The sequence below is a fragment of the Lycorma delicatula genome, chromosome 4, assembly GCF_047948215.1.
Source record: "Lycorma delicatula isolate Av1 chromosome 4, ASM4794821v1, whole genome shotgun sequence".
NCBI classification, from domain to species: domain Eukaryota; kingdom Metazoa; phylum Arthropoda; class Insecta; order Hemiptera; family Fulgoridae; genus Lycorma; species Lycorma delicatula.
In genome coordinates, this window is record NC_134458.1 from 204,995,435 (window position 1) to 205,019,658 (window position 24,224).

The 24,224-nt window shown below is 33.0% G+C and overlaps 1 protein-coding gene across 1 annotated transcript in view; it reads left to right on the forward strand.

The window, feature by feature from the left end:
- Positions 1-1,456: 1,456 nt before the first annotated feature.
- Positions 1,457-24,224, forward strand: part of pkaap (A-kinase anchoring protein pkaap) — a 61,073-nt gene continuing 38,305 nt past the window's right edge. Inside the window, exons 1-2 of the mRNA XM_075365073.1 lie at positions 1,457-1,891; positions 6,218-6,728. Of these exons, the coding sequence (XP_075221188.1) occupies positions 1,732-1,891; positions 6,218-6,728 (671 nt within the window). The 5' untranslated portion in view covers positions 1,457-1,731. The remainder of the gene's footprint in view (positions 1,892-6,217; positions 6,729-24,224) is intronic.

The following is a 24,224-nucleotide window of genomic DNA, read 5'->3' on the forward strand; positions in this document are numbered from 1 at the left end:
TATTTATGAACATGAAGACTATGAAGTTATAAAAAATATTAGTTAATTTTTTATGAACTTTCATTATTTCAATGTTTGACTAATCTTTCAGCTGACAAAAAATAAGATATTTCTTGAAAAATTGTATTGTAGTTGCAAGATTGAATGTAAAGAACTGTTGAAGTTCTTAAAGAAATAAAAGATATAACAATCAATAAAATGAAAAGGAAGTTGGAAGTCACTATTTTGAACTTAAAAGAAAGCTTTGAAAAACCATATGTAAATTAAAAAACAAATATAAAAATTTAATTAAAATTCTTACTTTTCATTTATTTGACATTACATTTTTTTAACCTCCAGGACCACTGTTAGTTATTGCTTCAGAGGATGAGATGAATGACAAGTAGTGTGTGAAAATGCTGTGCCTGACCAAGATTTGAACCTGGGACCTCTGGATGAAATGCTAAGACCATACCACTCACGCCACAGAGGCCGGCTGACATTATTAAATTAAAATTTTAAATAGGATTATTTTTAAAAATTAAGTTGCTGTATATAATGTCAGTTTTCAAGAGTGAAAACTAAACAAAGCACATAATTATTTAATCTTGCACATTTTAAAAATGGTTCTTTTTTTAGAGTACCTTCTCGGTAATAGTCTAAAATTAATGTGAAAATTGAATTCTTCCTACATAAAAACTTATGCATAATGCTTAATTTAGTATAGTAAATAGTACATAAATTTATTGCAAACTGCAAAAATATTACCATCACCACATTTAAGTTAGATTTATACCTTCAAGTCGCATCTCTAACATTAAGTTTTAAAAATTGTATAAAATAAATACTTTATTCTGATTAAATAATAACTTAGTCATGTTAGAAGAGGCAGGTGTACTTAAGTAAAAATTGCAAAAATTCAATATTTGCAAAGGGTTTATTACATATGAAGTTATATTTCATAGTAACAGGTTTTGTGAAATTAGGATTAAATCAAAAAACAAATTTACTTTATATACCTATCTTTTAACATTAAATATATACCCACACCTTTTTCAGAACAATAAGGAGTTTGATATTTACGTAAACGGCATTTTGATTAATGATTAAAACTTTAAAAACCGTACATTTTGTTTGTATGTTTGAAACATAATTCATCACTCATATCACAGAATTTAATTTAAAGATAATTGCAGACAAAGAAAATCGATTCTTATGATAAAAATCTCTTCTAATACTTTCATCGATAGCCTTGATGCCCCGAAATGACTATTTCACGTTACTTAAAAATGCTTTCTTTATACGGTTATTTGTTGAAATTATTGCATATAAGAAAAATGTTTTGTAATCAGTTATGTTAATCTTAATACTAGATTATAATTAAAAAATATCATGGTGATAATAAATTTTAATTAGGTCACAGTCAGCAATCGATAGTAGTTTGTAATTTGTTTCGATCATCAAGGAAGGTACACCTAGCAAGTTGAAAGTCGTGATAGTTCTAGTCTAATTTCCTCGTTAGAAGATATTGCGTTATTTATTTTGTGTAATTTTATTTTTCTATTAATATTTTATGACATAAAACTATGAAAAAGTGGGATGGAGACTTATTGATGTTCTTTTGATTAAATATGCTTGATTATTCAAAATAAACTTGTGCAGTAATACTAACCAATAATCTCTCAAAACGAAGGTATTAATTTCTCAGTTACAATAAAAAATACCATGATTATTAAGGAAAACTGATATGAAATGCTTCCTTTTTGGAAAAAAACCGGAAATAAGAACAAATCACCTTTATCTTCTCCAGGAAGACAAGTTAATGGTTCAGTAGAATCTCCAGTAGACGGATTTGCTAACCGTGAACCGTGTTGTTTGGGACCGTTATCTAATTTTGTGTGTGATGTAAAAGGTAAATATCTGAGTGTTTTTTTTGCGGATATTTAAGATATACAGTGATTTTTAGTTCATCTACTTAATGTACGCAGTTAAAGTAATTTGAAAAAAAATTATTTTTAATTTTTACTCCTATCGTGAACATTTTGAAGATCTTGTGTTTTTACTGACTACAGATAAACGTTAGTCATTATATTATTAACAGCTTTTGAAAGACTGGTAAATGTTTAAAAACTAGTTTAAATTAGGTGTTGGTGAGTGCAGTTTTTTTAATACTAACTTAACTAAGACTCCAATGATTTGGATTTATAACAATTTTACCTTAGAACTGCACTCAACCCTTTAGTTTTCTTTATTGGAACTCGGACTGATCGAAGCAGAATAAAATTTATTGTTAGTTGTTTTTAGTATGAAGTAATATCTAACCTTTTTCTTGGTTAAGTCAAAATTATTTAAGCCTCTTCTTGAGCATGTTAACTGAAATTAAATGGTGGAGATTTAGTATTAAATTACCCTTTAAACTGTAAATTGTTGGTTTTTAGTTTGGGTTACATCTCATTTTATGAAGATACTTATGATGAACATATATCTTGCTGCTTATTTGTTTTAATGTATTTGGTTTTAACAGCATTGCGATATTTAGAACTTTTTATGATAGTTTTTATTTCATTTGTTTGTTTATTTTTGCATTATTTTCTACTTCAGTCAACTTACCAGATTATTGTCAAGTTACATATATATTTGTAATTGTTGAATTTGTAGACTACTGCATGTTTTTATTAATTGATAATGATTTTTATATCCCACTCTTTTATTCAGTAAATTAATTTTTTGTTACTCACATTTGACATTAATATGATTTCTATAATTCTTTGTTATCTTACCTGTTTGAAAAATTTTCTCGAACCAAATTCATTAATTCTGGGTGATCACCAGCCTTGTGCTTTTTCATGATTCTGCCCTAAACCTCATGATTGCGAAATTAATCTTAAAACCTGTTTGTGTCATTTTATTACCATACCATTTTTAGAATTCTTCTGTAATAACACTTCTTTTAACCTCTGTTCTTCATTTATCTAGTCTCCCTTTCATGCATATTTTACTGTAAAATGCCACTTTCAATACAAATATTTTTTTAAATTTATTATGAACTTCATTACAATTTGTCAGAGAATTCAAAACGTTCATACATATTTTCAGAAAATGTGAACTTAAATTTTATTTATAAAAACTGAAATATTTTAGTGTTTCACCATATATCTTTGGGTTACTGAGATCAAGTGGAGAAACAACTAAAAATTTTGAACTATTATTCAATTTGGAGGACTGAAACAAAACAATTCTGTATTATATCTGTAACAAAAATCTTATGAATTCCTAAATTTAAGATAATTTTGTGAAAGATAAGATATTCATATTTAAATTTATAGGAAATTTCAAGTGAAATTCATTAACTGTTAGGAAAACAAATGAAAATGGACAGAGACTCATCGATCTCTGCAGAAACCACAACCTAATCTAGAAATTAAGATATTTCACAAGGAAATCTCAAAAACTCAAAACCTGTAAATGTAAAAGGAGAATGGCAACTAGATTATGTCTATATGGACAAACACCAACACAAAGAGATCTACAATGTAAAAGTCCTCTGAGAAGTAGACAGGCTGAGATCCCTATGTAGTCAAAATTAAAATTAAATTCACTCCCCAAAGAAGCTACAGAAGCAAGCTATAACTAACATTCATGGATAAACTTGAAGACCTAGTCAACAACCTTAAACAAATGCAGGAGAATTGGTCCTAATAAAACCCCATAAAAAGCATCAATGGTAGAACAGCGAATGCAACAAAACAGTGGAGAAGTGACATCAAGCATGGCTATTAAACCACTTCCAAAAATTAGAAATATCCTTCTAAAATCTAGTAAAACAAAGAAAGAAATCACCTAACTCTAACGAAAATAAAAAAGACAATACAATAAAGACACAATGAAATCAATTCAAGAAGAATTAATCAAAATGCATTCATTCGAGAGACTACCACAAAATCATCATAAAACAACTCCAAAAATATGAACACCCGATCCTACTAATGAAGGATAAAATCCATATTCTGGTCCATAAGAAAAGACAGTGCAGTAATTCTAGCTAAATATTTCAACAAATTCCTAAATCACAAAATCTGACAGAACTCGTAAATTTTGATGCCAGCACCCCAATAACAACATTACTGAAAAACAGCAACCCTCTCACAATAAAGGAAGTCTACCAAGCACTTTGTGAAATAAAAAATTACAAAGCGGCGGGAGAAGATCAGACCTCTGTAGAAATGTGGAAACATGCAGGAAGACCAGCAAAAATTGCCTTTCATGAACAGCTTGTCAACATATGGTTCAAAGAAAAACTACTAGAACACTGGATGACAGCCCTCATTCACCTGCTACACAACACTACACAAAAATGCGAACAAAATAGACCCGAACAACTATAGGGGAATATCACTCCTAGACACAACATAACAAAACTCATTCAAGAATCATCCTCAACAGTATCAATTTACAACTCGAGAAATAACTAGCAGAATCACAAGGAGGTTTCAGACTTTGGAGGAGCTGTCCAGACCAGATCATGAGTCTCAGGCTAATAACGGATTACAACAGAAAAAGTAGACATGGTGATAATGTTTGTAGACTTCAAGAAAGCAAACTACTAAAATTCCAAGACACCTCAGTCTACATCTCAAATTGATAAAATGATAAAACTGAACCTCACAAACACAAAGTCAAAAGTAAAATTCAGAGGTGAACTCTTGGAACCATTTAAGCTCAAAATAGGACTGCACTAAGGTGATGGTTTCTCACCGCTACTGCTCAGCCGTGTTCTGGAAATGATAATGAGGAAACAGCTCAAAAAAGGGCCAAAAAATCAAAACAACTGCCTTTGTCTCGCTGATAACTTGGTACTGTTAGCTAATGACATCGGCAAAGCTAAAATAGAGGTATTATTACTTCAAAACTTTACAAATAAAATTTTCCTCAAAATATTTGATAAGACAAAAATTATACCCCAAAAACCAACACAATTAAAAGAAGTAAACATAAATGGTAATAGAGTCAAAATATTAACCCAGTTTAAATACCGCAGAGAAATAATTGCAAACAACCTAAATGAAAATACTTCAATCCAATAAGAACAAACAAACTAGCTAAAGCACAAAAATTAACCTGGTACACTTACAGTAAAAAATGTCTGTCCATAAATGAAAAAATAAGACACTGCAACCAGTTATAAGACGAGAGGCTACATATACAACAGAAAAACTTCCATCTGAATGAACAATTAAAGACCGACAGACTCCAGAAAATAGAAAAAAGAATTGGATGAACGTGCTTCAACAAAAAGTCCAAAAATATGGTCAGTGGTGGATCGTGTCCAACAAAGTTGTGTATAAAGAGTTAGAACCCATCACTGATACCATGTGTTAGAGGAGACTAGGATTCTGTGGACACATTATGAGATGTGTCCATCTGTATTTGGATGGAGAGGGATCAGAGAAATAAGAGAGGATGTGGTGGAAATTGGCCTTACATCAGAAGACACCACAGACATGATAAAATTAAATGAAAAAATCAAGGACAAAAAACTTGGTATACTCTTGCAAGAAAGAAACTCGCAACACAAACATTTTCAAAATCAGAAAAGGCACATAGATCAGGACATATGAAAAAGTACTGGGAGGAACACAAGACATGAAAAGTCCCTTTGAAGAGACTTGTAAAATGGGCTGAGTAAAGTGATCCTATGCTGTCATAAAAGATAAAAAAAAAAAAAAACTTTAGAATGAAATTGCAATTTAAATTATTTTTTTTATCAATGTGTACTGTTCAAACTACCTGTGATTATTTTGCTATTTTCATTTCAATAAGAAAATCTTGTCAAGAGAAAGGGTTAATGCCCTCTATTTTGAGTTTCTGACGCTAATATTATCTGGTAATTTAAAAATTACTTGAGTATATAAATGAAAAAGTATATTTAATGAACTATACATTGTTTTGTTATTTACTTGATTATAAATACCCTATCTCTTGTTATTACTATTATTCTCTTACCTTTACTGCTATTGCTAAACCTGGAAAACTATGTTTTAAAATATTTTTGAGAACTAAGATGCTTGTTTATATCATTTGCTTACATTTATTCTACGGTTACTTAATTTAAGCTATGGTAAATTAATTTAATGTAATTTTAATTTAATTTCCTAAATTTATCTTACTTTCATTGTATATTATTCATTTTTTTGTATTAAGATTATTTTTTTATTATTTTAAATTTTGGTTGTTTCAGATTATAAGCCAATTGGAAATAAGTCACGATTGTCATTAACTTTTCTTGAAGCTTTACATGATAAATTAGCTCTTAGTTATTTTAGTCAGTATCTTGAAGCAAGAAATTATGTTTCATTATTAAATGTGTTATTAGACTTAGAACAACTTTTAAAAACAACTGTTTCAATTCTTAATTGTGATGAAAACCAAACGCTAGTAAAAAACGAAAATAATACTAAAACATTTGTTATTAGAGCTAGAAGTAACGATGTTGTGTTTGAGGGTAGTACTGGTAGTGATAACAGAACAGTTAGGCCTAGAATACGTTGTGCTAGTGAATCTAATGAAAGACTTTCTAGTGTCACCTGGATAAAAATCTGGCAACGATATCTGGCTGACGATGCACCTGAACATATACGTGTTCCAGAAGAGATTCGTAGTAGAATACAAGCCTGTTTAACTCATCATGATTCTAGTGAATGGGTGTTCCAAAAATTACATGAACATGTCTTCCAAACAGTGGAAAAAGAGTAAGTACAATTTTAATATTCCAACATTCTAATATTTTAACATTCTGTTGTTATTATTACTTTTATTACAAGCCCAATATTATCTTAGTACAGAAATAAACCAGAGTGATAATCAGATAATGCTAATTATGCTTAAATTAATTTTTTATCAATTTCTGCATAGGATTTGGAGAAAAATTATTTGTTTATGGCTGCAGCCATTAATTTCTCTTCAGTTGCATTTGAGTTTATGAGGGTAGTAATCTACCCTCTGGGCTTAATCTAGTTTGAATCTTTCTGTACGCTATATACAGCCTGACTACCATTTACACTAAACTCATATTTGAAACATTATATATTTACAGTATGAATATAGGCTCTTACTTTGCAAGATAGAACAGATGTTTCTTTATTTTTAATCACATCTAACTTCTGTTAAGAGAATTGCATAACAACTTTAGCTTAAGACATGAATTATGACTCTTGAACAATGCCCTTGGAAATTAATGCCGACCCGCTTGTCTTAGTGATAGTTGTGGGAACAAAGTATGTGTACATACATATAGTTTGTTACACAAATAGAGACATGTTACAGTCAGATAATGAATGACATTTCAGTTTTAAATTTGCCATTTATTAATACACTACAAAAATGTAAATGTAACTTCATCTGGTTTAATAGTGAAGGTTTATTCCGACTTGTCTGATGTTAAAGTTAATAATGATAGAACCTTAAATGGTCTTATAACAAATCATAAAGTCGTGCAACCCAAGTGACAACAATTGTTTTTTAGAAAGCTTTTTTATTAATTTTTTTTTAAATATTCGCTAAAATGAAATCAGCTTCATTGCTGAAAAAACCTTGCCTAGAACAGATATGCCATTTTGAATGAAACTTCTAAACCACAGACAATACTGCATTTGTTTCTCCTTACCTGGTTCTTGGAGACAATGACTTATGTTAATCCAGTACAGATGTAATTTTAGAACTTTAGTAGCCTTATGAACACTTCTGTAAGATAGCCCAGTCTGGTTAGAAAGTTTTTGAAGAGACTTTTTTGGAGAATGAAGAAGTGTTTCATTTATCGTCTTCAGTCTGTCGTCAGTTAAAACACTTGGACAGCCGGTACGCTTACGGACGTGCACACTACCTTTATCCTGAAAACAATTAAATAAACGACATATAATGGATTTGTTTGGCACATTAGCATCTAGAAAAGCATTTAAAAAATCTTCTTGACACTTAGCGAACGATTTTGATTTGCAGTAACTCACAACATTAAAGATGCATTGTTCTTGCATAAAAGACATTGTTGCTTGGACTAAACAAACTGTTTGGTGCCACACCCACTATTGCCCAGAGGTGTAATCTAGGAGTGCTACCTTACATACACTATTCTGTCACATAAAAATTAGCCTAATTAAAATATTTTTTACAAATTTAACTATAATTCTTGCAAAGCAGAAAAAATTGGGTTGTGCGACTTTTGATCATTCTGTATAATACATAAATGTTTTAGGAAAGCTCAGTATATGATGTGAGTGTATATCTTGTGGCATTCAAGTGGTACAAATGTTTCATTGCCTGTGTCTTCAAATTTATGTGCCAAATTGGCAGATTTGAACTATTCTTTCACAGAAATAAATTCTGTCATTTTATTGCATCTAAAACACAATATGTATATACAAACTACTAATCACCAAAATGTTTCTAGGAATGTGATTTTGATGTTAGTGCAAATATTAATTAGAATACTGAGGCAGAAATGCCTGTATTATGTAATATGCTTGATATTTATTGAAAAACTGATATTTAATAAATATTTTTATTCTGAAGTGCAGTATAAAAAATGTACATACAAAATTCCACTACTTTTTTGTGACTGACTTAGTGACAACAAGAACTAAAATGAAAAATAATCAAGCTTTTTTTTTTTTTTAGTAAAATCAGGATTTTGAAAAATTATCAAATGACTTTAAATGGTTACATTTATATAAAAATTTTACTTATTAAAAAATGTCTGATTCTGTCTTTTTATAAGATTGGTAAATTTTAAAATGATTTTAATATAACAAAAATAAAACAGTGAAGTTGGTAATGCAGGCCTGATGTTCTACACTGAAGTTTCTTCTTTCCTTGGATAAATAATGTGAAATGTAATTTATGCGTGACTGGCTACATCTAAATTTGAATATAACCGCCTTTATGATTTTTTATTTCCTCGTATCTAATAACATTTTATTTCATCCAACTATAACAAAGAGAGCTATGCTAAACAGTTATTGAATGAATTCAAAATAAATAGGAAAAATTAAAATCTGTTAAAAAACAAAAATCTAAAACTAATTGTGCATTTAGTTTAACAATCATCTTATCAGTAGATTCAGAGGAATAACAAATATAAATGTGAAAGAGATTTGACATTAGTAACAGAAATTTAAAAAAAAAATTGACAAACAAATAAGAAATTATAAATAAGTACTAATTACAATAATAAATAATATTTACAGATTGCCACAGAAATAATATCTATACCTGTGTTTATAAAATAAAATGAAAACCATATTTTCTACAAAGTTATACAGGATCTTGTAAGGCCACCGACTTGGTCTAGTGGTGAAGGCGTCTTTTCAAATCAGCTGATTTGGAAGTCAAAAGTTCCAGCGTTCAAGTCCTAGTAAAGTCAGTTATTTTTACATGGATTTGAATACTAGATCGTGGATACTGGTGTTCTTTGGTGGTTGGGTTTCAATTAACCACACATCTCAGGAATGGTTGAACTGAGATTGTACTACACTTCATTTACACTTATACATATCATCCTCATTCATTCTCTTAAGTATTATCTGAAAGGTAATTACTGGAGGCTAAACAGGAAAAAAGAAGAAGGAGGATCTTGTAAGGCAATCCAAGTTAAAAGTAACTTTTAAAAGAACGTTAAAAGCAGAAAGAGTTTAAGACTTATTTTTCTTTTGACATGGATCTATATATATATATCAACAAGTTTAGTAAACTAAACTTGTTGATATATAAACTAAACTAAACCAAGCTAAACTAATAAGTTTCTTCCATTGGAAGTTGGTTACTTATAATAATGACTATATATATATGTATATATATTATCTTTAAAATTAAGAATATAATCTGCTTCATTAGAGAAGAAGTTATCAATTTTCAAATAAAAAAAATATAAGTTCATACAACTTTCTGAAAGAATTCAAGACATTTTTACAGTTGATAAACAAAGAAAAAGCAAATATAAGTAATTTTTAATAAATAACTTATGTTACAACATTAACAAGGTCAAATGTAGAACAATAATTAAAGTGTTCTGCTCTGTGATATTAACTATGATTAATAATAAATATACTTGCGTGTACTGAATTCAAAATAATTATTGTGGTTTAGACATTAGTTATAATTATGGATAATACAGGAAATTTTTTTCTCTAAATGAAGTTAAAATTCATAAGTTAATTAAATTCATGTTTATAGTTTTTTTTTTTAGGAATCTGTCAAAAATTTTAGTTAATGATATGTAACTGGAATTAGTTTCATTCCATACTGTTTGTAATTACTAACTAACGACCATAACAGTTAACACCACGTAATAAAAAAAAAGTTTAGTTTACTTCAAAATAACAAAATACACTAGTATGCATAAATGTAACAAAATTACAAAGAAAAATAGAGTGAAATGCTTTTTCTGGTGTCACATGAATATGAATTTTAATAAAATGTAAATAACTTAAAAACATAATTTTACAATCATTTTGAATACTCTTTATATTCTTTTATAAATATTCTTTTATTAATCTTATACCTTTACATTAGTTATCACTCTTAACTGCGGCAGAGGATACTAGCATACACTGCCCACAAAAATATCTTAGCCAACACAGTTACAGAAATGAATTCATTAATAAAAAATAATCCAAAATTGTTTACAAGCAGTTATAAATCTAAAACTAAATGTGCATAATTTCAACTGTTAAACCACCATCATCTATATATATATATATATATATATATATATACGAGGTGCGACAATAAAGTAATGAGACTGATTTTTCTTTGCAAGATGTGGCAACCCTGCAGCTTGTGTAGACACACCATCTTTGACCATGGTCTATAAGCTACTTCTAGTCCAAGCGGCACATTGATGCAACTGCTCAGTCGTGAGTTGTGCTGTAATAAGTGAACATGTGTTTTTGTCTCTCGTCACAGAAATGAAACCGCAAAATATTGTGCAACGGTATGCCATTTCTTTTTGCGTTAAATCGGGTGAAAATGCGACGACAACTTACGGTAAGCTTCAGAAGGCTTTTGGAGAGGAGGTTATATCAAGAGCTCAAGTTTTTTGGTGGCGTAAAATTTTTAGTGAAGGCAGAATGAATGTTGTAGATGAAGATCGCAGTGGATGACCATGAACCTCACAGACAGATGTCAACTTGACCAAGGTGTGTTAAATCGTACGATCTGATCGAAGATTATCCGTGAAAATGATTGCAGAAGAACTCAACATCGATCGAGAAACGGTTCGTCTAATATTAACTGAAGATCTTGGTATGAGAAAGATTTGTGCAAAAATGGTCCCCAAAAATCTCACACAACAACAGCGAGAAACACGGAAAAATGTGGCAGCCGATCTGTTAGAGCAAACGGAAATCAATCCAGATTTGTTGAGCCGTGTTATCGTGATGAAGGTTGGTTTTTTCAATACGATCCAGAGACAAAACGTCAAAGTTCGCAATGGTGCTCAAAGGGATCACCCAGACCAAAAAAAGCTCGCATGTCAAAGTCAAAAGTGAAATGCATGCTTGTGTGCTTCTTCGATTCCAAGGGAATTGTTCATAAAGAGTGGGAGCCTCCTGGACAAACAGTTAACCAATATTTCTACAAAGAAATTTTAGAAAGACTTTGTAAACGAGTTCTTCGTGTCCGTGCCAACATTGCTGATAATTGGATTCTGCATCACGATAATGCGCCATCCCATACTGCTCTGTCAGTACAGCAATTTTTAACCTCAAAACAAATTTCAGTACTACCACAGCCACCTTATTCACCAGATATCACTTCGTGCGACTTTTTTCTATTTCCAAGAGTCAAAATGGCGGTCAAGGGACACCATTTTCAAACAACACAAGATGTCCAAAAAGCTGTGACGAGGGTCTTGGACGATATTATAGAAGATGAGTTCCAGAAATGTTACCATCAATGGCAAAAGCGCTGGAATAAGTGTGTGCAATCAGAGGGGAACTACTTTGAAGGAGACAACACTAAACATGACTAAAACGGTAAGAAACATTTTTTTCACATCAGTCTCATTACTTTATTGTTGCACCTTGTATATAAAATTAATAATAAAACTATAAAGTCAAAACCACCAAATATAGTACATTAAAAAGTAAGAGACGCCTACCAACTGTAGCTCTTTCAAAGTCAATACTTTGTTATCAGCAGTTAAAATTATAAATTACTTATAAAAAATATTTGCATGTGGTGCTTAGTCATTTACTATTAAAACCTGTATCTCATACCATGGTACGACATTGAGTCTATGCTTATTCCATAACGTAGAGTATGCTTATCCCATAACATTGAGTTGATGATATGGGTTAGAGGTTTTAATAGTAAATGACCGTCATTATATGCAGATAATGTTTATGTAAAATTTATAATTTTACCTACTGATGATGAGGTACATATACATATTCATACATGCGTGTATATATATATATATATATATATATTGTCATTATTATAAGTAATCAACTTCCAATGGAGGAAGCTTATGTCTTGTTATTAGTTGTCAGGTTATGAACTAAAAAAAGCAAAAGGTTTAGTAGAAAAAAAAACTTCTTGACTAGTAAACCCTCATTAGATGCTGTCAGTTTAAATAAAGGGTTCAATAAATTAACACATTTATTGAAAAACAAAAATGTGTTTGTTATTGTTTAAAAAAAGGTTTTTGATTAAATGACGTTTCAATTTGATTGTTTTTTTGAAGTTTTAAAAGTATTTTGCATGTAGGGTGTGTTTAATCAGAATAGTAATACTGAATTTATGAATTAAATTTGCAAATGTAACATTTGTTGTACAATTAATTGTTTAATGTAACTAATTATTAAACTAATGTTTTTTGTTATTTTTTTATCCATGATGATCAGCAACCCCCCCCCCCGGGTTTCTCTCTGGGGGGTGTCTCTCTGATCGCCGGTTTCGTCCCGGCGATCACTGCCTCTCGCGAGATTGTTCTGTAGTCCCCGACAACTGCTAACAAGAGAAAACGCTGGGCTCTTAATAAAATATCTCCATATCACTGGAATTGCAGACGATGAGCCCAAACGGGCGCAACATTATGGCCTCACAGACACCTTGTAAAGAATACGCATGGTACGGAAATTCAATCCCCAATCGTGATGAATGACCCTACGAACACCAAAGAAAGCTTTAATAGCCATTCTTGCGACAAAATGAAGCTGCTCCTTGAATTGAAGTTTCTCATCAAGGATTACTCCCAGATACCTCTAAATAGTGACATACCTCTTGGGAGGTTGCCCATCGCGACTCGCGGATTACGAGTCGCAGCTAGGCGACCTTTCAAAAACATCATAGTGGTCTTTTTTGAAGTAAAGACGATCTTGTGCTGAACACTCCACAACCTTAGAACCTTACATGCCTGAGTCGCTCGGAACTTTATCTCATTCCTCGAGTTACCTTCACGCAGCAGCAACCCATCATCGGCATAAGCGATAATGTGGCAGCCACTGGGCAACCTCAGCCGCATTAGAGAGTCGAATTCGACAACCCAGATGAGGGGACCTAAGACACTGCCCTGTGGACAACCTTTTGACAGGGTCTTCCCTACTTCCGAATTGCCGTCACGAAGGACGACGGTTCTGTTGCTGAAATAGCTTACGAGAGTCTCATATCTCATTTTGCGTGCAACCACGTTGCTGTAACTGAAACAACGCAAAGGGCCACCAAAAGTTATTGAAGGCCCCGAATGTATCCAAAAATACGCCAAGTACTTATTTGCATTCGCTGGCCAAAGTTATGTCTAACACCCTCTGTCAAACTCGCGGCTGAGCGTCTAGGGGGTCTCCAGAGCATCTGGAGGTCGCCTTGATGCGATTAGGTCGCGGGCACTCCCCCAAAGCCCGATGGTGTGCTCGCTGCGTCTTCGGGACAACGATAGTGGCTGTAAATGGTAAGTGTTATTTTGTGTACATTACTGGGTGTGAGTTTGTGTGAGATTTTTGCTTGTGATTACTGCGGGTGTTACCTTTGCTTTTGTTCTTTGTTTTTATTTTCTGATAGAGGTGTGTCTGTGTGATGCGCGTGTGGTGGTTTTGGTTATTGCTTGTTCCTCGGGTATGTTGTTGATTGTATGAGTTTTCACGTATGTTAGCGGTGTCCGATTGTGTGTGTGGGCGTTATACCTTCCCTCTTGAAATAATGCCACATCAGCGGTTTCCAGGAGGGATGGTTAGCCAGGGCTAGAGGTTTAGTCGGTAGTGCGCAGGCACACATACGTACTTAATACCATCTTGCGGAACCTGTTAGCGAGTCCGACACTGCCTTTGCTCCCGTAAATGGGGTTCCTCCACCTCATAAAAAAGAAGAATAGCGTCCTCTGTGCCCTTGCCAGGGCGAAAACCATACTGGTCGTCCGTTAGCGATTAGAAGTCAATCTATTATTAATGTGGAGGTACAAGGCCTTCTCGAAAACGTTACCTACAACAGGCAAGAGTGTCAGAGGGTGGTAAGAAGAACTTAGAGTGGGGTCCTTATCGCCACCTTTGAAGAGTAATTTCAGTTCACCACGTTTCCAACAAGCTGGGAAATGTCCAGAAAAATGTATTCTATTAAAAATCGTAGTCAGGGGGGTAAGAATCACCGGTAATGTGCGAAAATGCGAAAAAGGAATTCGACTGTAATACAGTCATATCCAGGGGCTTTATTCCTAGCCAGGCTACAGATTACTTGACGGACGTCTGCCTCAGAAATCTCAGAAGACTGAATCTTAGAGCGAAAACCTGCGACCTCCCTTCGGACACGTCGATGATATGAGGTTTCAACAACATCAGTATCATCAGGGAGCAGATCGTTCATCTGAAGAGTGAGGACATGATCTCTATTACAACTCCATCGTCGATCGAGAGAGCTGACAGAAGAGTGTCTTTTTTCTTATGCCCAAGAACTCTATAAATGACACTCCATGGGTCCTTATTTCCCTACTCTTGTACAAAAGAGCGCCAGGAATCTCCTTCAGAAGACCTAACTTTGTGAAAGTACTCGGTCCTTGTACGACGATAGTCTGCAAGCAGGGTTTCACGCCGATCAGGATCACCCTCACGTTAAGCGGCTCCCCTGAGTCGGTTCACAGTCCACTTCATTACCGTCTAGTCCCGAGTCCTCCAACCGGCAACCGTCTCCCGACCCGTACCTCGGGGAATGGACTGGTCAGCGGTTTCAACTACCGTAGAAGAAAACCCCTCTGCCAGGTCCTCTAACAGGAGCTCGTCCAACCTTCGAGGAAAAACCGGAAGTCTGGTCGCAAGAATATTAGAAAATTTGAGCCAATCCGCCCACCTGTGCGAGAATCGCCTCTGCTGAACAGAGACGTATCCCCTATAGACATCGCGCAGCCCGTTTTCCAAATCACAAACTATTATCCGATGATCGCTCCTGCATCATCAACTACAGATCAGTTTCGAATCTTACCAGGGATGTCCTTACCAATGGTAACATCCAGTGCCGGATTTACCTTGGACGAGGCCCCAAGCAAATCGATATTTTTGAGGCCCCCTCTCCCCTGGATAAACTTTTTGTCTTCTCTCTCCTTTTTTTTAATAAAAGAAAGATCAAATAAATATTTATTTTATTTACAGTTTTATGTACACTTCATTTACAGTTTCTTCCTACTTTTTTCTGCTGCAAAATCTTGAATGACATCATCAAAGTTCATTTTGTGAAGCTTTTCTTTCTCGATAAAAAGTAAACTCAGGTCACTCACTTTTTCTTGGCCCATAGATGATCGCAAGTAGTTTTTCACTGGTTGTAAAGCGCTAAATGACCTTTCTCCGGAACAATTAGTTATCGGCAGAGTTAAAAAAAGTTTCACGAGACACTACATCAGAAAAGCGGAAAACAACTCATCTTTGAAAATGGTGTCATACAGATCTAAAAACGTTTTAGTGGGTTCGTTTCCGTATACCTGTTTTACGTAGGTGTGAAAATTTTCAATTTCACTTACAATGTCCATATTAACATCATTTGGATAGTCGGCGATCAATTTTTCAACGCTTTTTGTAATATCATCGTTCGACGCGTTAAGATGGACAAGAAATGAAAATTTATCCGCGATGTTTGTATACGCCAATGCGCGTTGTTTCAAGTTAGTTGACAGAGAATCGATCATGACGATAAATGATTTTATTTGAAATGAATCACTCGGAGATAAATTTTCAAGAGCATCAGAGGCGGGCCCATCGTTACATTGCGTTCTGCGACGTCTTCTTCTTTGCGTGGCCGACTTATATTCGGCACCAGGAACAATTTTTTTTGCTTCAGCTTCAATTTCGGAAAATTTGTCTCGGAAGTTCTGTACATATGAAATTAGTACAGTGTACAAATTGGCGCACGTTTCAAGTGAAACGGATGGGTTTTGTAAAGTAACCGATACTTTCTCAAATTCCTGAAGGACGGATTGCCAAAAAAGCATCATGAAAACAAATTCTAACGTTTCCATACTTTTCAATAAATTCGACGCTTCATTGCGCGTTTGGCCATCGAAAGAACAATCGTTCACAATCGCTTGGAAAGTATTAGCTATTTTATCATAGTTTTGAGCTATCGCAGATACCGATTTTGAGTGTGCATTCCACCGAGTTTGCGATAATTTTTTTAAGCTCAAAGCATTTGGGCCTAAAATGTTTTCGAGAAAAGACCATCTTTTTGTCGAAGCTATATAAAACACATAAATTGCTTGCGCAATTCCGAAAAAGAGGCAACGGACGCTTGTCCAACTAAATTCAAGGATTGTCCAGAACAAGGTACGAAAATTGCCAAAGGGTTTTCTTCTAAAAGCGGTGCTTGCATTCCATTATAAATTCCACTCGTATTTGATGCGTTATCGTAAGACTGCCCTCTACACAAATCAAAATTGAGTCCACCGTTTACTAAATAATTTAGTGTAGTTTCCGCTAAGTACCTGCCCGTGTGGCTCTCTATTTCAAGAAAAGTCAAAAAACTCTCTACAGGTTGACCAATTTCAGAACACACGTAACGCACGATAATAGTCAACCGATCAATGTGGGATATGTCAGGCGTGGAATCAACTGAAATACTAAAGTACCCCGTTTTAACTATATCATTGAAAATCGATTTCCGAAGTTTATTCGCCGTTAAATGAATTAATTCATCGCAAGTTGTCTTGGATAAATAAGATGTATTATCACTGCCACAATTGCCATACTTATCGATGTGATTTTTTAAAAACGGATCAAATTGTGCTACAAGTTCGAGTAAGCTAATGAAATTACCACACCGTGATTCTCCAAACTTTTCATTCGTCCCTCTGAAAGCTATACCTTGCTGCGCTATAGTTCGAATTACTGCAAGAACCCGCTTCATAACTTTTACCCAGTATTCTCGTTCCTTATCTGATTGTCGGGTTAGATTACATGAAACGTTTTGCTGTCTTTGCCTAATTAAAAACGTCAGTTGTGCATCTCTATGTTTTTGATTTCCTTCGTGTCTTTGCACGTCGTGACAATTTCGCCCGTCAGAAAACCCACCAGCGCTGAAACGAGTAATGCCTGGACTAAACAATAAACATTGCCTGTTTGAGGAGGTAAACTAACCATTCTCTCCAGTAACGTTCTCCGTTCATTTTAGACCCCAAAAAATATTCGCTGTAGTGTCGCGTCGTCTCATTAAACACTCGTGTAGAGTTGTCAAATGGCCCATCAGAATGATGACATTCGCTGGGACCTTTACGAATCCAATAATCGATATCAATTTCTGACAATTTTTGCCACAGGCCAACGTCGATGTCGAAATGTAGTCGAAGATGTTTCCATGGGCCCCGGAAGTTCCAATTGCCTATTATACTACAAAATTTCATTTGATAAACATATAGGTTATGATAACAGAAATAATCAGACACAACCTGATACATTTTTTAATGAATTTTATTGACCTTAATTTTTCGTTTTTTAATTTTTAAATAGTACGATTCGAATACGTACCTTGTATCTTTGACTCTGGCAACGAAACAAGATGCTTCAAGAAGCTCTGCCGATTTAGACAAAGACGAACAAAACGTTTGACCAAGGCGCCATCTTTTTGTTACACATGGAAATGACGCGCGGAAAAAAATGGTTTGCATGACAAACCAATTTTAAAATATACTGTCATTATAATCTATGCTGTAAATATAAATGAAGCTTTTACATAATTGAAGATAGCAATTACAATTATACATAAGTTATAAAAGTATTATAAATATATTATTTATTTTTTGTTAATTTTACTTTTATTTTTCAACATTTTTTACTTCGAGGCCCCTGTCATAGTGAGGCCTCAAGCAGCTGCTTGTTTTGCTTTATGGTAAATCCGTCACTGGTAACATCGATGTTGGTACCACGGAAGGATCTCCGCCCTTCAACCGTTCCAGCGAAAGTAGTCAACTCGCCAGCAACATTGAAAACATCAAAGTTATGTTGCGCGATGAAGGCTTCGATCAACTCGCCGCCGTCATCCTTGATCCCACGGTGCCAAAGAGGCGATTTGGCGTTTGCATCAGCACCTAGTAGAATTCGACAACCGGTTACCAGCCTTATAATCCTGCCCCATCTTTACAAATGTTTTTAGTGGGGGATCCCTGTACTGAAAATACAAACTAACAACGACTAGGTCCAGACCATCTACGGCAAGCTCGACAACGACATGATGCGTGTCAGAGGTCTGCTGTATAAAGATACTATCTAAAGACTTCCTGTACAGAACGATTGATTTACTATCGCCAATGAAAATTTTTTCCATCCTTTGAAACCTGGCAGATTACCCTAGACTACATACGAGTGTTGCAGAACGACATCGAGACTCCGATTTTCAACTACCTCACCTAGCTCAACTTGGACTACATAGCCTTCTTGGGCATTTAGTTGATGGAATCTAACCATCGAGAGAGTTGAAGTATAGCTCAACTGCTCTCAAGTAGCAACCACACTCCTTACTATTAACGGAGTGCCTATGACTTTTGCGCAGTCTTTTACAATAATGCAAGTTGGAGCATCTTCCTTTTGCAGACAGTCTTCATGCTTGTGGCTCTCCTCGCCACAATGCGTGCAGATCAACGTGTACTTATAGAATTTGGCCCTATGGCCGAAGCGACAGGACTTGAAGTTTTGCTGCATGTCAAGGTATTCCTTAATGCAGCAGGATGCGAAGTCCAAAAACAATCTTCCCTCAGACAGAAACCTCTGGAAGAGACCAGCATCTAATTCAAACAAGCTGTGATACCACTGGGCATAACGCTTACCAGTGTTGTAGACCATTCTGCATTCCTTGTTGAAAGCAGCATCATCCAAATCGGTGTTCTGCTCTTGCATGAGAGTCAGAACCTCCTCATCGGACAGACTGTGATCAGTGTCGTAGACAATGACCCGGGGCTTATGTCTATATTTAGGGTCCACTTTCACGTTAAGTTTTTTGACAGCAGGAGAGTCCGAGATAACTCAGGCTGTCTCTTTGTTATCTGTGATGACTACCAACCCTTTGCTGGTCTCTTTAATATCTCAAATTTTGACGCCCTTTTGGCTGTCTTAAAGGGCAACCTGAAAGACGTTTTTCAACTTAAGTAGTATAGTATAGGTACCTTTAGTAGTATTTTACTATAAAAATTTGTTTAGATATTTTTTTTGTACAAAATTAAAAATAAAGTATTAAAATTAAATAGAATGAACTTAAAATTGAAATGAAATTAAGTGAAACTAAATGAAGAATAATTTTTATTAATTTGTTAATTCAGAATTGCTAATCACCTATGATGACAATTATTTTATGATGCTTCCAAATTGAGCCTTAAACCCCAAGAAATAAAGTACAAAGTTATTTTTAATTTAATTTGTATACTATTTAACTGGTATTATCCTACAACATTGTACAATTATGATTTGCCTGAGCTAGATAGAACCAGCTATATTATAATAATTTGCCTTATTGTCTATTTTAGGACAGTAGGATATAAACTAAAACCCAGCATGAATTAAATCCAGAAGCTAGCACTCCAATATAATAAGTAAGACCACTTCTTTCTTTTTTCCTTTTTTTTATGTTTTAAGTTGGATAATGGGTCATAGATCAACATCTAGTAGTATCTTCTACCATTCCACCTCCACTCCATAACCCTTTTCACCAATACACCCTCACTCCCAAAATATCTCCCTTAACTTTTTTCGCAACTTTCCTTGGCCTCTTTTCTATTTACTGTCCATCCAAGTGTAACCATCTGAGTCTTGCTCTCCTTACCCTGCCCAACTATTGTATTTGTTAAGATTCCGTATTCTATATTCTTCACACAATCCTTTGTTTTGCCTGTTGTGCTTCTAGAAATATCATCTGTAAAGCTCTTAATTTACTTTTCTTCTGCCCTTTTTTACATCATAAATATGTTGCTATGTAGATTGCTATCTTTAGCTTCCTATTGATATAATATTGCTTGTAAGATAGATTCTGGTGTTAAGTAATTAACAGATCTATTTATCCCATTTACAAAAATTGTTACATTGTTTGAATAATTGATAACCTACATGTTCTTTTCTTGATGTGCTCATTAAAACTATATTTGTCTTTCACAAGTACAGAAATCTAGTTTGCAGCCAAATTCTCATTTACAGTTGACGTTTTAGACTTTTACATTATATATGTGTTTATTTCTTAACTATCGATTTTTCAGTCGGTGAAAGATACAATAATAATAATAATAATAATGAATTAGTGGCATTAAATGTACATTACTATTAGATATGTCGTAGTGTAAAAAGAAATTAAGTAAGATTGCTAATGGTTTTTACCTACATTAAGAATTGATTGAATCAATATTAGTGTATCAATCAATATTAGTGTGAATCAATATTAATCAATATTAATGAAACAATATTAATGAATCAATAACAAATATTAATGAATCAATATTAGTGTAATATCTTTAAAAATTTGTTATTTTGTCTTCTAGTACAGATATGTCTCATTGCTTTATATTCAGAAATAATTACAGTAATTATGTATTATTTATTACTGATGAAACAAACAAATAATATTAAAGGAAAGAATATAAAATCATAGTTTATATAATTTATTTGTATATTATTTTTATTTTGCTAAAAAAAAAAAAAAATATTGGATTAATAAAATATCAAATATAATATTTTTTATTGTTTACATAAGTATTATTTTACTGAACTAAATTATCTAGTTGTTTTTTTATTTTTTTTTTAAAAAAACGTTATTATTTGTCAATAATTATTACATTCTAATTTGAAGATAATTTTTTTTTTGTTTAATGATGAAATATTATATCAGTGTGTTAATTATTACTGTCTTCTTTATTGCCAATTTGTTATTACTGATCCCTGACACAAAAATTAACACTGAGAATTCTGGAAAAACATTTCAATATACTCCATTTTTATTGACTGTCTGAAGCGAAGTATTGCATTTCTTTCGGTTGCAGGGTGGAATTGGGGGTTGAAATTGAATTTTCTTTATGTTTTGAGATTTGAGGAGTACGGAAATGCCATTTATCTCCTTATGTGTAAAATATTTTTATATAGGCCTGTATATAAAATTTCTGGCTTGAAAATCTCCAAAACAAGTAGTTAATTTCATTGAAATGTAGGTTTGTTGTAGTAGGGTATTTAAAGTTGTACATATGAATATTGTATATGAAGTTATCCATTTGATGAAGATTAGTTGAGTCGTTCTTGAGGTATGCTCAATTTAAGGTTGACAACACACCTCAATTTGAGGTTATCTTGTCTGTTGTCATGGTGTATTTTTTATATGTGCTTATGCAGTTAGACTCTGTGGTGAATTGAAACTTGATGCTTGTGTCTAGAGTCTATTAGTTAATTGAACATATGTAGTGCGTTGTACTCTAAAAATCAGCGTGTTTCTGGTTGTGAAATAGTAAGGTCGTCAGTAATGTAAAGTCTGTCTTCTTGTGCTGTTTTGCGCCAGAAGACCGACTTTTCAAACTTAAAAGTTTTGTAAGTTTCGTTGACAAAGTCTGGGGGCTAGTGACTAACAGAACTATGAAATCAGCCTGGAGGAAATTGTGGCTGTTGATATTTATGATGATATTGTATCTACAGACAATAGTATTCGATTAGAAGTTGATAATCTTGATATGGAGGACCACAGGAATGAACTCAGTACAGAAAAACTAGAATAACTTCTTAATGAGCAGGAAAAGACTGTGACAGAGGAAATATTATTTTTAGGTCTTCGATCCACAAAATGTGTGTGAAATGAAGTGTAATGAAAAGTGTTGTTGAAAGGTATCATTCTGATATAATTTTATCAAATCATGTTATAAATCTGTTCAATGATAATTTCATATCCCATTTCCACTACATTATAAAAAACAAGAAGAAATAAATCTCATTGGATAGGTTTTTAGTGAGACAGAAACCTGATGAATTTCAAGCACCCAATGTTTTCATGGAAGGGGAAGAGTCCCCTTCTGAACAATAATTCTTTACTATTTTGCAAAAAAAGTTGAAATTATATTATATTATTTTTTTGTTTTATTCTAATTCATTTTCAGTTAAAATATGAATTTCCATTGGTGTGTTTAGAATTTCAAGCTTGAAATACAAAGTAAAGATAATAAAGGGTCATTGTCTTGGATCTTTTAATGTATTAATCCATTTTACATTGATTCTTAATGGGAATAAGTTTTTTTGGTTTATGAACATTTTTAAGAATTGATTTAAGTTTGTAAACTGAGGTTCCACTCTATACATTCATTGCATTTTGGTCATTTAAAATTTTACTCACAATGAAATGTTAAAATTGTAATAAATTTAACTGTAATAAATGTAATTAAACTGGAAATAAACTATCTAAAATTTTAATTTTTAAATAATTTTGTAACCAAAATTACAATGAAATGTTTAAACAAAAAACATAAAAAATCTTTCTCTTCAGATTAAACTACATTTGCAAGTAACACACATTTTGATAGTACCCATGCTACTTGCTTATTCATTGCAGTGAACAAAAAATTCACCAGTTTGAATTATAGCAACCCACCGGGTTGATCTAGTGGTGAACGTGTCTTCCCAAATCAGCTGATTTGGAAGTCGAGAGTTTCAGCGTTCCAAGTCTTAGTAAAGGCAGTTATTTTTATATGGATTTGAATACTAAATCGTGAATACTGGTATTGTTTGGTGGTCGGGTTTTAATTAACCACACATTTCAGGATTCGAACTGAGACTACACTCATACATGTCTTCCTCATTCATCCTCTGAAGTAATACCTGAACGGTAATTCCCGGAGGCTAAACAGGAAAAAGAGAAAGAGAGTTTGAATTATAGTACAAGTTACAGGTATTTTATATCAATCAAAATAAAATATATATTTTGAGTAAAAAGAATACAATAATAATGATATCTCAATATGTTAATAAAATAATTATTATGTTTATTAATGTTGTTTTATTTCAAAACAATGTTACATGATCAATACAGAAAAAAGTTATTATATTTAAATTAAAATTTAATAATTAACAACATAATGAATGATTTGCAAATTAAAAAAAAAACAATTAACTAGAAAATTTGGCTAGTCATACACGGAAAGTGTGCTGTTAACTGTTTCTAGTATATTACTAAATTTACACTTTTGTTTATTATTAGTATATTACTGAATTTACATTTTTTTTATTATTGGTATATTACTTAATTTACTTTTTTTGTTTATTGTTTTTATTATTACTATTTTTGTTTTTTACTGTCATTTATCTTTAATTCACATCTGGTTATTGGTAAGATGTATGTTTGATCTGTTATTAACAGCATTCACCTCTTAATAAAACAATTATCGTTACAAATTCTAGGAAAATATTGGCTTTTAAAGATTAGTATGGTAGGCCAGTATTATATGCATGGAGAGGATGTAGTGTTGGATATAGGTGTACTTTCGATTGTAAACTGATGTTTTCTGATAATATTGGTAAGATAATGTTAGCTAGTAGAAATCTTGAACTGTTATTGTAGGTTTCTTGCTATTTTCTCAATTCTCAATCTGTCTTACATCTGTATAATACAGGGTGAGCAGCATGAAACTGAACCCATAATGAAACCACGACCCATTACTATTTATGAAAGATTCTCACATAACTAGAGCAATTAGTGGATGTATATGTTACTCTGATTGTTGCTGCTATTTGTCTGGTGTTTATGTGTCAGTGCAGTATACGTTTTGTTGCAGTGCAGTA